This window comes from Capra hircus, chromosome 28, assembly GCF_001704415.2.
Source record: "Capra hircus breed San Clemente chromosome 28, ASM170441v1, whole genome shotgun sequence".
Classification (NCBI taxonomy): domain Eukaryota; kingdom Metazoa; phylum Chordata; class Mammalia; order Artiodactyla; family Bovidae; genus Capra; species Capra hircus.
Window position 1 is genome coordinate 27993660 of NC_030835.1, and position 15328 is coordinate 28008987.

The window sequence follows — 15328 nt, forward strand, 5'->3', positions numbered from 1 at the left end:
ATCATCTTGGTACTCAAGTTGAGCCCCAAGTGTTTCTCTCCAATCTGCCAATAATGAGATGGGGCTGTTTTCAAAGCCCGGGCATGTGTGCCAAGTTACTTCTGTCACGTTCGACTCTGTGAGACCCCACTGACCGTAGCCTGCCAGGCTCCTCTGTCCATGGGATTTTCCACACAAGAATACTGGAGTGGGTGGCCATGTCCTCCTCAAGGAGATCTTCCTGACCCAAGGATTGAACCGTGTCTCCCACGTTACAGGTGGATTCTTTACCACTGAGCCAACTGGGAAACAATCATTTACTTTTTACGTCTCTGATGTGAGTTGAAGTATGCTGCTCCTGCTGCTGCTGCTGCTAAGTCACTTCAGTCATTTCCGACTCTGTGCAACCCCATAGACGGCAGCCCAAGAACACTGGAGTGGGCTGCCATGTCCTTCTCCAATGCAGGAAAGTGAAAAGTGAAAGTGAAGCCACTCAATCGTGTCCAACTCTTTGCGACCCCATGGACTGCAGCCTACCAGGCTCCATGGGATTTTCCAGGCAAAAGTACTGGAGTGGGTTGCCACTGCCTTCTCCAGAGTTGAAGTATAGTCCCTTTTAATTATAGTATTAATACCTAAATGATTACATGTCCCAAACAGTATTTTTGAAGATATTAAGAAAGTCAGTTTATGAACTGAATTTACACACTCACGTACAAATTAACTTACAAGCATTTATAAACTCCTTTCACTTACAGATCTTTAGGTAGCAAATATTTATTTTCAGATTGTCATCATTTCTCTGGTTTTCTGTATTTAAATGTTTCTCTCCCCAACTTTAGCCTTACGCAAGAGGCATTTATTCCCATGTTACTAGAGAAACTATACTATTAAATGCAGAAAGTTGGCAAGAAAGTTTATGTAATGTTACATAAAAATATTCTTCTGGAGCCATATCTCATGTCTGCTTGTTCAAGGTTATCTTATAGAGTTCAATGTATGATAACTATTATACCTTGCATACCTCAAACCCTCTATAATTCCAATTAGTTGTCAAATTTTATTGAGTGCCTATTACATGATTGGGACAACTGGTTGTTTTAATTTTAGGTACTGACAACAAACAACAAGTGGGAAACCTCAGACTATTGAAAGCGTATGCTTTATTTCCAACAAACTTGGCAAAAAGAAGTATTTCACTACTGTTTGGCTCAGATGACTGAATGGTCCACTGGCTAGTCAATTTGGGTACAAATTATTGAGAAATAATACTATAATGCTAGGTTTCTAGGGATCAACTCTGGAAAGAATCTCACCTTACAAGAACCTTTCAATACCTAACTGAAAAGAAGTAGCCTCATGAATAGAGACACCAAGAGAGATTTTTGCTATCTTTTCCATCTAACCCCTGAAACCCACAGTGGGCACAAATGGGTGGCTGCTGCTGCTGCTAAGTCACTTCAGTTGTGTCTGACTCTGTGCGACCCCATAGACGGCAGCCCACCAGGCTCCCCTGTCCAGGCAAGAACACTGGAGTGGGTTGCCATTTCCTTCTCCAATGCATTAAAGTGAAAAGTGATGTCGCTTAGTTGTGTCCGACTCCTAGCGACCCCAAGGACTGCAGACTACCAGACTCCATGGGATTTTCCAGGCAAGAGTACTGGAGTGGGTTGCCGTTGCCTTCTCTAGGCCAGAGTACTGGAGTGGGGTAATGGGTGGCAGGCAGGACTTACTCTAATGAATGACACAACACTAAGGATCAACTGTCTTCTCCATGAACTACAGGAACTCTGGTTTTAAAATGAAGTTTCCAAGATGCAGACTGTTAATCTTAGCAACGAACAGTTAAGTGAGTCCAAATTCCAACTTTACTTTTTCAGTTTGTTGTGAACTAAAAGACTAAGCATATCCCAAAATGACTGCCAAAAGGAATACCTGCTGCTCCTCCAAGAAGTTAAACAAAAGAGCTCAATGACTGTGGTAAGATGGCAGATAATCACCTAAGGTCTATAACTGGTTCATTAGCTTCACTTATCCTTTATAAAAAGTGATTCCCCCTCACCCTGGAGCACGGTTTTTTGTTTTTTGTTTTGTATCTTAAAAAAAAATTAAGGGGTATTTTTTTTTTGAAGTGCAGGTTCATTAATTCCAAATTATCAGTTACTTATAAAGGATATTTCTATTATTGTTACATGGATAAGTACTGGGTATATTCTCACAAGAAAGTTTTTGTATATATTTATATACCATGATTTAATTGGAAAATTTCCTATGCCACATTTGAAACTGTATTACTTACATTACAGATCACAAGGGAGTAACTGGCTTAGTAACCAGTTTATCACATTAAAATGTATTTTTAATGTATGCTAATTTCAAAAGGTTCATAGAAGAGTCAGCAGCTTTAGTGGTCTGCATACAGTATTGGGAAGAACCTGTTGGGAATAACTTGCGTATCTCTGGGCAAGGCACTGTATTACTGGCTCTGTTTATCCTCATTTATAAAACTGCAGCTCCATACACATCTTCTGTACAAAAAATAAATAAATAAATGCTATTTAGACTAATAAGTGAGTTCAACCCAGCAATGTTAATTATAACATTATTATTCACTTTCAGAGTCCTAAAAAAGCTGAAGAAAAAACTTCTTAGAATAACATGATTGACTCAGTATGTGAAGATTTAAACATTTCTTAGTAGTATCTGGCAAATATTTTTAATTAAAATCTCAGGATACAAAGCTTCTGAGTAATCCCAGTTACTTAGAACCCATTTATTATTGAGAATTAGTGCTGGGAGGGGCCGGAGAAGAAATCTTTTATTTTGCACAGGAAATCACTGGAGGCCTAAGAATGTTAAATACTTTTCCTAAAGACAAGGTGCTAATGAGCAACTCAGCCATAACCGGAAGGTTGATTTTCTAGGCGTTCCTCCTTTGTCCGATCTATCAACTATTTACTTATTTAGAGAAACAGTAAAATAATACGAGAAACACTGGCCTTCAAATATTCATCAATCCACTATCAATGAAGAGTAATTATTCCATGACATCTTTTGAGCAACAGAACTGTGATATCTGAGAATTAGGAGTCATTTACAAAGGAGACGCGCTCACTTATATTTTTCAAAATTCCCTTTTAAGTAGAGAATCCTGGGAAGAGCGCGTATTTGTGAGGCCTTTTGGGCAAAGAACCGTCCAATGGAGGGGTTTTTAGTTTACACTCGGGGGCACGGAGGGGCGTCGGTCGACAGGGCAAGGGGAGCGCGGGTCGGTGGCTTGGGGAGCCCCCTTCACTCCCTGAGAGCCGGCGCCGCCTGGGCGTCGCACCCACTCGGGGCCGAGCACCCAACTCGGGCATGGGGCGCCTCCGAGGGAACAGCCCCGGCCCGCGGGAGAGGTCGGGCGCTCGGGGGTCGCGGGTACCGGGCAGAGACTGCGTACCTCCGACTCGGGTGTGGTTCCCGCCGAAGTCATTCCCGCGGGAGTCGTTCCCCCTGGTGTCGTCCCCACAAACGTCGCCATGATCCCGCCTCGGCCCTGCGGCCCCTCGTCGCCTAGGCAACCGGGGAGGGGGCGGGGCCGGGGTCAATGGGCTGGGGAACTGAGGCCACGCTTAGCCGCTTCCGGTCCCGAGCCCCATGCCCACCCGGGAAATGGTCAGGACCAGCCTTGTAGGAACGGAGAGCAGGCCCTACCGCTGCGGGGCGCTGTGCCCGGAAAGCCTATGGCAGGGCTTTGAGAAATTGAATCGAGATAGACTTTCCTTTTAGCAAGAGTGAAAAAAGGAAAAGAAAAAAAGCAGTTGAAACGAACTAGTAAACGGGGAAGTGGGGCTTCCCTGGTGATTCAGTGGGGATAGAGTCCATGGGGTCGCAAGAGTCAGACACGACTTAGCGACTAAACTACTACCACCAAACGTGGGTGTGTAATACTAATACATGGCAAGCCTGTCCATTTTTCCCAGGCAAGAATACTGGAGCGAGTTGCTATTCCTTTCTCCAGGAGATCCTCCCGACTCAGGGATCAAACCCACATCTCCTGCATTGCAGACGGATTTTTATCGACTGAGCCACCAGGGAAGCCCCCCGTAAATATTAAAGTGAGGTATATTATTGAAATTAATATTTTATATGAAAAAAGTAATTTTAAAATATTAGGATATTATTGTTATGTTTAGAAGGAAAAACAGCCTTAATTTTTTTGGAGATAACATGCTGAAAGATTAAGTGATGGTGAAGTGATAAAATGTCCACGATTTACTCCAAAATAAGGAAGGGTAGATGGATAATGAGTGGAGGTACAGTAGAGGAATCAAGATTGGGGAGGAGAGACATGGTCATTATACTATTATTTCTACTTATAGTTTGATTTTTTTCCATAATAAAAATGTCGAAAAACAATGTTTTTAGTATTTGTATGGCTTCCCTGGTAGCTCAGCTGGTAAAGAATCCACCTGCAATGCAGGAGACCCCTGTTCGCTTCCTGGGTCCGGAAGATTGCTGGAGAAGGGATAGGCTATCCACTCCAGTATTCTTGGGGTTACCTGGTGGCTCAGCTGGTAAAGAATCCGCCTGCAATGTGGGAGACCTGGATTCGATTCCTGGGTTGGGAAGATTCCCTCCAGAAAGAACGGCTACCCACTCCAGTATTCTGGCCTGGAGAATTTAATGGACTGGAAAATCCCATGGACAGAGGAGCCTGGTAGGCTGCAGTCCACGGGGTTGTAAAGAGTCAGACACGACTGAGTGACTTCACTTTCACCTTTCACTTTCTTGCACTGGAGAAGGAAATGGCAACCCACTCCAGGGTTCTTGCCTGGAGAATCCCGAGGACGGGGGAGCCTGGTGGGCTGCCGTTTCTGGGGTCGCACAGAGTCGGACACAATTGAAGTGACTCAGCAGCAGCAGCAGCAGCAGCACTCTTGTCTACTTCACTTTCACTTTTCACTTTCTTGCACTGGAGAAGGAAATGGCAACCCACTCCAGTGTTCTTGCCTGGAGAATCCCAAGGACAGAGGAGCCTGGTGGGCTGCCGTCTATGGGGTCATACAGAGTTGGACACGACTGAAGCGAATTAGCAGCAGCAGCAGCAGCATACAGTCCATGCCGTCACAAAGAGTCTGACAGGTATGAGCAACTTTCATGTGAGTGTTCTTCTCTGAAAAATAGTATGTACTTCGATAATGAAATGTGTTTTACTTTTATTGACTTCCATGGGGGTTGCTATGCAGGAAACTTACTGCAAATATCAGACATTAAAATGCTTCACTTTCCTCCTCTGTCAAATGAGATAATGACAGTGTCGGCCTTATTGCATTATTGTGAGGATTTAGCATGTTAATATATGGGAATATTTAGGACAGTATCTAGCAACAGTAGTTCTGTATTATTAGGATTAGTATTAGTTTGTACTTTTCTCTTTACTCCATCCTGTACAACCATTGCCAAAATGATACTTCCTTCATGGACCTCTTCTTATATTTGACCCCTGCCTTTAAGACCAATTTGGCAATAAGGAGTTCATGATCTGAGCCACAGTCAGCTCCTGGTCTTGTTTTGTTGTTGACTGTATACAGCATCTCCATTATTGGCTGCAAAGAATATAATCAATCTGATTTCGGTGTTGACCATCTGGTGATGTCCATGTGTAGAGTCTTCTCTTGTGTTGTTGGCAGAGGGTGTTTGCTATGACCAGTGCATTTTCTTGGCAAAACTCTATTAGACTTTGCCCTGTTCATTCCGTATTCCAAGGTCAAATTTGCCTGTTACTCCAGGTGCTTCTTGACTTCCTGCATTTGCATTCCAGTCCCCTATAATGAAAAGGACATCTTTTTTGAGCGTTAGTTCTAAAAGGTCTTGTAGGTCTTCATAGAGCCATTCAACTTCAGCTTCTTCAGCATTACTGGTTGGGGCATAGACTTGGATTACTGTGATACTGAATGGTTGGAAACGAACAGAGATCATTCTGTCGTTTTTAAGACTGCATCCTAGAACTGCATTTCAGACTCTTTGTTTACCGTGATGACTACTCCATTTCTTCTAAGGGATTCCTGCCCGCAGTAGTAGATATAATGGTCATCTGAGTTAAAATCACCCATTCCAGTCCATTTTAGTTCGCTGATTCATAGAATGTTGTCATTCACTCTTGCCATCTCTTGTTTGACCACTTCCAATTTGCCTTGATTCATGGACCTGACATTCCAGGTTCCTATGCAATATTGCTCTTTACAGCATCGGACCTTGCTTCTATCACCAGACACATCCACAACTGGGTATTGTTTTTGCTTTGGCTCCATCCCTTCATTCTTTCTGGAATTATTTCTCCACTGATCTCCAGTAGCATATTGGGCACCTACTGACCTTGGGAGTTCCTCTTTCAGTATCCTATCATTTTGCCTTTTCATACTGTTCGTGGGGTTCTCAAGGCAAAAATACCAAAGTGGTTTGCCATTCCCTTCTCCAACAGACCATGTTCTGTCAGACCTCTCCACCATGACCCGCGTGTCCTGGGTGGCCCCATGGACATGGCTTAGTTTCATTGAGTTAGACAGGCTGTGGTCCTAGTGTGATTAGATTGACTAGTTTTCTGTGTTTATGGTTTCAGTGTGTCGGCCCTCTGATGCCCTCTCTCAACACCTACTGTCTTACTTGGGTTCCTTTTTCCTTGGAGGTGGGGTATCTCTTCACAGCTATTGCAGCAAAGCACAGCTGCTGCTCCTGAACTTGGACAAGGGGTATCTCCTCACCACCGCCCCTTATTGCCAAATTCAGACTTCAACTGAATAAAGTAGGGAAAACCACTAGACCATTCAGGTATGACCTAAATCAAATCCCTTATGATTATACAGTGGAAGTGAGAAATAGATTTAAGGGACTAGATCTGATAAATAGAGTGCCTAATGAACTATGGAATGAGGTTCTTGACATTGTGCAGGAGAAAGGGATCAAGACCATCCCCATGGAAAAGAAATGCAAAAAAGCAAAATGGCTGTCTGAGGAGGCCTTACAAATAGCTGTGAAAAGAAGAGACGTGAAAAGCAAAGGACAAAAGGAAAGATATAAGCATCTGAATGCAGAGTTCCAAAGAATAGCAAGAAGAGATAAGAAAGCCTTCGTCAGCGATCAATGCAAAGAAATAGAGGAAAACAACAGAATGGGAAAGACTAAAGATCTCTTCAAGAAAATTAAAGATACCAAGGGAACATTTCATGCAAAGATGGGCTCGATAAAGGACAGAAATGGTATGGACCTAACAGAAGCAGAAGATATTAAGAAGAGGTGGCAAGAATACACAGAAGAACTGTACAGAAAAGATCTTCAAGACCAAGATAATCACAATGGTGTGATCACTCACCTAGAGCCAGACATCGTGGAATGTGAAGTCAAGTGGGCCTTAGAAAGCATCACTATGAAAAAAGCTAGTGGCTATTTCAAATCCTGAGAGAGGATGCTGTGAAAGTGGTGCACTCAATATGCCAGCAAATTTGGAAAACTCCAAATCTGGCAGTGGCCACAGGACTGGAAAAGGTCAGTTTTCATTCCAATCCCAAAGAAAGGCAATGCCAAAGAATGCTCAAACTACCACACAGTTCCACTCATCTCATACCTTAGTAAAGTAATCCTCAAAATTCTCCAAGCCAGGCTTTAGCAATACGTGAATCGTAAACTTCCAGATGTTCAAGCTGGTTTTAGAAAAGGCAGAGGAACTAGAGATCAAACTGTCAACATCCGCTGGATCATCAAAAAAGCAAGAGAGTTCCAGAAAAACATCTATTTCTGCTTTATGGACTATGCCAAAGCCTTTGACTGTATGGATCACAATAAACTGTGGAAAATTCTGAAAGAGATGGGACTACTAGACCACCTGACCTGCCTCTTGAGAAATCTGTATGCAGGTCAGGAAGCAGTAGTTAGAACTGGACATGGAACAACAGACTGGTTCCAAATAGGAAAAGGAGTACGTCAAGGCTGTATTTGTCACCCTGTTTATTTAACTTCTATGCAGAGTACATCATGAGAAACGCTGGGCTGGAAGAAGCACAGGCTGGAATCAAGATCTAAGGGAGAAATATCAATAACCTCAGATATGCAGATGACACCACCCTTATGGCAGAAAGTGGAGAGGAGCTAGAAAGCCTCTTGGTGAAAGTGAAAGTGGAGAGTGAAAAAGTTGGCTTAAAGCTCAACATTCAGAAAACAAAGATCATGGCATCTGGTCCCAATGGCAAATAGATGGGGAAACAGTGGAAACAGTGTCAGACTTTATTTTTTGGGCTCCAAAATCACTGCAGATGGTGATTTCAGCCATGAAATTAAAAGACGCTTACTCCTTGGAAGAAAAGTTATGTTCAACCTAGATAGTATATTCAAAAGCAGAGACATTACTTTGCCAACAAAGGTCCGTCTAGTCAAGGCTATGGTTTTTCCAGTGGTCATGTATGGATGTGAGAATTGGACTGTGAAGAAAGCTGAGCACCAAAGAATTGATGCGTTTGAACTGTGGTGTTGGAGAAGACTCCTGAGAGTCCCTTGGACTGCAAGGAGACCAACCAGTACATTCTGAAAGAGATCAGCCGTGGGTGTTCTTTGGAAGGAATGATGCTAAAGCTGAAACTCCAGTACTTTGGCTACCTCATGTGAAGAGTTGACTCATTGGAAAAGACTGTGATGCTGGGAGGGATTGGGGGCAGGAGGAGAAGGGGACGACAGAGGATGAGATGGCTGGATGGCATCACGGACTCGATGGACTGAGTCTGAGTGAACTCCGGGTGTTGGTGATGGACAGGGAGGCCTGCCTTGCTGCGATTCATAGGGTCGCAAAGAGTAGGAGACAACTGAGTGACTGAACTGAACTAAACTGAATTTTCAGACCAAACTGAAGAATTTACCTTTATATAACTTCATGATAATTGTGCCTTTCCTTGTCTTACTTGTTAAGATTAGCCGCACAATTTGTACTGCCAACCTGTGGTTCATGAATTGTCTATACCTTTGTATAAGTTTGGTCAGTCTTTTAACACTAAGGAGGACTCTCCTTAGTGTTTTACACCTAAAGACACTAGTTTAGTTCTTAGTACAGAATATTCAGTCAACAATTTGTTTATGATTTCCGACTCTATTTTAAAACCCTATTTAGACTCCATCAGTTAGTGAAAATACAGACAATTTTTAGTGATTGCCAGAGTTAATACTTAAAGAGCTACCACATTACAAACTCATTACAATGCTAATTAATTGATTATTTCCCTCTGATCCATACTTCAGAGAAACTGAAAACAATGGGTAACCTTCTGCAAAGTAAAAACCATTTGCATTCTTTAAATTTAGCCTTTAGTAAATGGCTAAAACATTTATTTCTTTAAGCTGTAGTTCTAATTTTCTCAAAGTTCTGATTTATTTTCCTGGCCATTAATTGTTCTGTCATGTCCTTTACAGTTTTTACATTTTCTTCACCTCTTTTTGGTTTTGGACCCCAGAACTAGTGGAGGACTCCATTGAAGACGGATAGATATGCAGATGACACCACCGTTATGGCAGGAAGTGAAGAGGAACTAAAAAGCCTCTTGATGAAAGTGTAAGAGGAGAGTGAAAAAGTTGGCTTAAAGCTCAACATTCAGAAAACGAAGATCATGGCATCTGGTCCCATCACTTCATGGGAAATAGATGGGGAAACAGTGGAAACAGCGTCAGACTTTATTTTTTGGGGGGGGCTCCAAAATCACTGCAGATAGTGATTGCAGGCATGAAATTAAAAGACGCTTACTCCTTGGAAGGAAAGTTATGACCAACCTAGATAGTATATTGAAAAGCAGAGATATTACTTTGCCAACTAAGGTCTGTCTAGTCAAGGTTATGGTTTTTCCAGTGGTCATGTATGGATGTGAAAGTTGGACTATAAAGAAAGCTGAGTGCCAAAGAATTGATGCTTTTGAATTGTGGTGTTGGAGAAGACTCTTGAGAGTCCCTTGGACTGCAAGGAGATCCAGCCAGTCCATCCTGAAGGAAATCAGTCCTGGGTGTTCATTGGAAGGACTGAGGCTGAAGCTGCAACTCCAATACTTTGGCCACCTCATGCAAAGCGTTGACTCATTGGAAAAAACCCTGATGCTGGGAGGGATTGGGGGCAGGAGGAGAAGGGGACGACAGAGGATGAGATGGCTGGATGGCATCACGGACTCGATGGACATGAGTTTGAGTGAACTCCGGGAGTTGGTGGTGGGCAGGGAGGCCTGGCGTGCTGTGATTCATGGGGTTGCAAAGAGTCAGACACGACTGAGCGACTGAACTGAACTGAACTGAACTGATCTGAAATTCTACCAATGACAGGAGGGTTACCTCCAGTGTGGGTGGTGGGGTGGGGTGGGGGTTGGTGGGGAGGGGATTGGTTTGTAGTAATTTGAATTTTACTGTATTTAATGTTGTAATATATTAGAGAAGTCAGTTTCGAGGAGCTAATTTAATAATATGGGGCACTTTTTTTTTTTTTTTTTTTTTTTTGCCGTGGTAAGGAATGGTGTTGAAAACCCATTAGCCTGAAGGTTACTTTTAATTTGCACAAGTTGGAGCTGATTTTAACTTCTCACTTCTTTTGTAGGGAGGTGCCAACAGGAAAGACAAATCTCAGTAGTTGATATGCTTTCTTACATGGAAAGGTCAGTTATATCTTCCTTCTCAAGTCTCTTTGGAAGATAAAGGCTTCTAACCAAAGCCTGCAAAATTCCATTTGTTATCTTAGTTTATTGTTTTAGGGCTAGCAGGGAAAAGGAAACATATGGGTCTTGTAGTTTACAATTATTTTTTTAAACGACCTCTGACTTTAAGCACATCACAGTGAAATACGGGGTAGCTTGATAGTATTTTTTGCCCAATTGGATTGGCCCTCATTCTAATGAAAGTACTCCAGTCTACATGCTGATAAACCTATGAGCAGCAGGTTTTACAAGTGGAATCAAATTTTTTTGAAGAGGGATATTTTTATAATTTTTATCAGTTGAGGCCTTGTTTGTGTTACTCCCTCAGCCGTGTCTGACTCTGTGCAAACTCAAGGACTGTAGCCCGCCAGGCTTCTCTGTCCATGGGATTTTCCAGGCAAGAATACTGGAGTGGGTAGCCATTCCCTTCTCCAGGGGATCTTCTCGACCCAGGGATTGAACCCAAGTCTACTGCATTGCAGGTAGATTCTTTACTGTGTGAGCCACCAGGGAAGCCCTAATTGAGCCTTTAATGTTTAAAATAATACCAGGACTTCCCTGGTGATCCAGAGGCTAAGATTCCATGCTCTTAAAGCAGGGGGCCTGGGTTTGATCCCTGGTCAAGGTCTAGATCCCAGATGCTGAAACTAAGAGTTTGAGTACCACAACTGAAAGATCACTCAGGCTGCAAGTAAGATTCAATGGAGTAAAATAAGATAAATAAATACATATTTTTTTTAAAAAAAATTAAACATTTAGGAAAGGGCTAGATAATTTTTTATTGGGTATTGATGGTCTGCTGCTGCTGCTAAGTCGAATCAGTCATGTCCGACTCTGTGTGACCCCATAGACGGCAGCCCACCAGGCTCCCCTCGTCCCTGGGATTCTCCAGGCAAGAACACTGGAGTGGGTTGCCATTGCCTTCTCCAATGCATGATTGTGAAAAGTGAAAGTGAAGTCGCTCAGTTGTGTCTGACTCTTAGCGACCCCATGGACCGCAGCCTACGAGGCTCCTCCGTCCATGGGATTTCCCAGGCAAGAGTACTGGAGTGGGGTGCCATTGCCTTCTCTGATTGATGGTCTAGTGTAGCAATATAAGACAATGAAAACTGATGGTGAGATTTCCACTGTCTTCTTAGAGTCAGGAACTATTTTCACTCCACTCCTCATGATTTATGTGTTACTGGTTCATTTTAAGTATAAGAGAAGTTCTTCAACAATAAATGAAATGATGTTACTAATGAGATTAATGACATATTAGTAGTTCCAACACTGTCATTCCTGAGGTCTTGAATCTTTTAAGTGACACCCATGATAGTCTTAAGAGGATCAGGCTGGAAAAACTCCAGTTTGTTCTTGAAATAGTACTGAGAGACCACAAAGTTGTGGACATGGAATTTAGATAACACACTGTATTTTAGCCTTGAGATACACTGAATTGTTAGATGTAGAAAGAAAAGCTATAAAAAATCATTTTATTTTGTAAATAATTGCCTTCACTCTTTGTTACATATTTAACATTTAGCAAAGAAAGTATTCCAGTAGCTAATCAATTCTGAAATATATTTCATTTTCTTAATCTTTACCTACTTCTCAAATCTGGTCTTCTCATTTCAGTTAAGTGCCTTAATCTGTTCAAGTCATATGGGAGAACATTTTAAAGTCTCACCTTAACAAAGTGCTTATGGAAAATGGGATAGTAAACCTACTGTAGTAGAATCTATTCTGAGACTAACTAGTTATTGGTTGTGTGTGTGTGGGGGGAAGTGTAATGATTTTCAATCACTTGGTATGATTTTGAACTTGTTCATGTAATACTGCATCCTGTCTTCAAAACTCATTGTGGGTGTATCTGTTATTCTTTATTATCCAGTTATTTACTTTACAGTGAATTTTTGTGCCCTTAAGATGAAATTTCTTTTTCTCCAATCAGAAAATGCTCTCTTTTCCTTACCCAGAGACCTCTTTAAGATAGTTTTGTATAGAAACAGACAGATTTGTGGTTGCTAAGGGAGAGGGGTGAAGTGAGAGGGATGAACTGGGAGTTTGGGGTAGATGCAAACTACATTTAGAATGGATAAACAACAAGGTCCTACTGTATAGCTCAGGAAACTATATTCAATATCCTGGGATAAATCATAATGGAAAAAATACTAAAAAGAAATTCTATATATGTTTGGGCTTCCCAGGTGGCACTCGTGGTAAAGAACCCGCCTGCCAATGCAGGAGATGCAAGAGATATGGGTTCTATCCCTGGGTGGGGAAGATCCCCTGGAGTAGGGAAGGGCAAACCACTCAAGTATTCTTGCCTGGAAAATCCCATGGACAGAGGAACCTGGCAGGCTATAATGGATGGGGTGGAAAAAGAGTCAGACGCAACTGAGAGACTAAACACACACACACACACGTGTATGTGTGTAACGGAGTCACTTTGCTATACAGCAGAGATGGCACAACACTATAAATCAACTACATTTCAATAAAAAAGATAATTTTGTAACTTGTTCCTTTTCTTCCAGATGATCTTTTAAAAGAAAAATGGGGTCACCTCTCCTTAACCACTCCATGTCCTCCAGTCGGTCTCTAATCGCCTGTGCTCTCCTAAAGCCGTCCTCTCAAGGGCTGTCCCAGGTCCTGTCTTCCTTGGTGTGTGGACGTCCTATTTGTCCCAAATATCCATTCCTTGCCTTCTTTACTTGGCCTTGTGTCCTGGAAGGCTGACCCATCAGCTGGACTCACCAAGTTCGTCAGCCTGAGACTTGTGGTTACGTTTGGCCAGTGGGAACACCAGCAGATTAATGATAGGAGACTGAGGTCCAGGGCCATTTATTCTCCCTGTCTCCTTTCTTCAGGATTACAAGTTGGGTGTACAGCAGCCGGCTTCCTACACCAAAAGCCTTGATGGCTAAGGTGGGTCCCTTAGCCCCTGCAGCTCCCCTTTGGGCCTCAGTACAGTTCAGTTCAGTCGATCAGTCATGTCTGACTCTTTGCGACCCCATGAACCACAGCACACCAGGCCTCCTTGTCTATCACTAACTCCCGGAGTTTACCCTAACTCATGTCCATTGAGTCGGTGATGCCATCCAACTATCTCATCCTCTGTCACCCCCTTCTCCTTCTGCCTTCAATCTTTCCCAGCATCAGGGTCTTTTCAAATGTGTCAGTTCTTCTCATTGGCCAAAGTATTGGAGTTTCAGCTTCAACATCAGTCCTTCCAGTGAACATCCAGGACTGATCTCCTTTAGGATGGACTGGTTGGATCTCCTTGCAGTCCATGGGACTCTCAAGAGTCTTCTCCAACACCACAGTTCAAAAGCATCAATTCTTTAGCACTCAGCTTTCATTATAGTCCAACTCTCACATCCATACATGACCACCGGAAATACCATAGCCTTGACTAGAGAGACCTTTGTTGGCAAAGTAATGTCTCTGCTTTTTAATATACTGTCTAGGTTGGTCATAACTTTTCTCCCAAGGAGTAAGCATCTTAATTTCATGGCTGCAGTCATCATCTGCAGTGATTTTGGAGCCCTCCAAAATAAAGTCTGCCACTGTTTCCACTGTTTCTCCATCTATTTGCCAGGAAGTGATGGGACCGGATGTCATGATCTTCATTTTCTGAATGTTGAACTTTAAGCCAACTTTTTCACTTTCCTCTTTCACTTTCATCAAGAAGCTCTTTATTTCTTCTTTGCTTTCTACCGTAAGGGTGGTGTCATGTGTATTTGAGGTTATTGATGTTTCTCCTCAGGGAACTACTTTAGAGGCTTTAATCCATTCTTGTGGACTGGGGCTTCCCAGGTAGTGACAGTGGTAAAGAACCCACCTGCCAATGCAGGAGATGAAAAAGATGCAGGTTCAATCCCTGGGTTGGGAAGAGCCCCTGAAGGGAGTGTGTGGCAACCCACTCCAGTATTCTTGCCAGGAGAATCCCATGGACAGAGGAGCCTGGAGGGTTACAGTCCCAAGAGATCACAAAGAGCCAGACGCGACTGGGCAAGCGACTGAATACACACACACACACACACACACACACACACACACACACACCCCTGTGCGTGCACACATACACACAGCTTAATGCAAAAAACCAAGTTAACAAATTTAAGCAACAATGCACACCTAAAGTGAAAATGCTTCATCTGACAAAAAACCGCACCCTATTTCCTTCACCCAGGCAAATGCGTGCAAATTTTTAAAGTGCAAGCAGACTCTTTAAACACATGATTTGAGTTAGCCATAAATAATTTTTGTAAAAATGAAAATTTATCCTACATTTTAATTTGTGAAATATGTATGATCAAAACAGTTTCACTGATTTTTTTTTTCCTTCTAAAACTATCTAAAAGTGACTGGGTGCCATTTAATTAATGGCAGGGGACTCCATTGCTCTTCAGATATATCTTTGAGAAAATTTATCCTCGGGTATTCTGAAAAGTGCCTTGGCTGAGCAAGCTTTGCCCCCTTCTCTGTGCTGCCTCCCACCCCACTCCACTTTTAAACATAGCAAGTCTAATTTTACCTGTTTTACATAATAGCTTTCTTGTGAATTTTGTTAGAAGGAAAGACTTTGAGCTTTAAAAAGTTTCAAATCCACGAGGTAATCTCTAAGGAAACTTCATCTCTGAAAATTCTATTACAATATAATTTCCCAAAGC

At 42.5% G+C, this 15328-nt stretch overlaps 1 protein-coding gene across 2 annotated transcripts in view; it reads right to left on the minus strand.

The window, feature by feature from the left end:
- C28H10orf107 (chromosome 28 C10orf107 homolog) overlaps positions 1-3669 on the minus strand; it is a 170727-nt gene extending 167058 nt beyond the window's left edge. The window contains exon 1 of one of the 2 annotated variants that reach the window (XM_018042496.1): positions 3422-3669. In XM_018042496.1, coding sequence (XP_017897985.1) covers positions 3422-3502 — 81 coding nt within the window. In that variant the 5' untranslated portion in view covers positions 3503-3669. The remainder of the gene's footprint in view (positions 1-3421) is intronic. The other variant, XM_005699066.2, reaches the window with a different exon arrangement.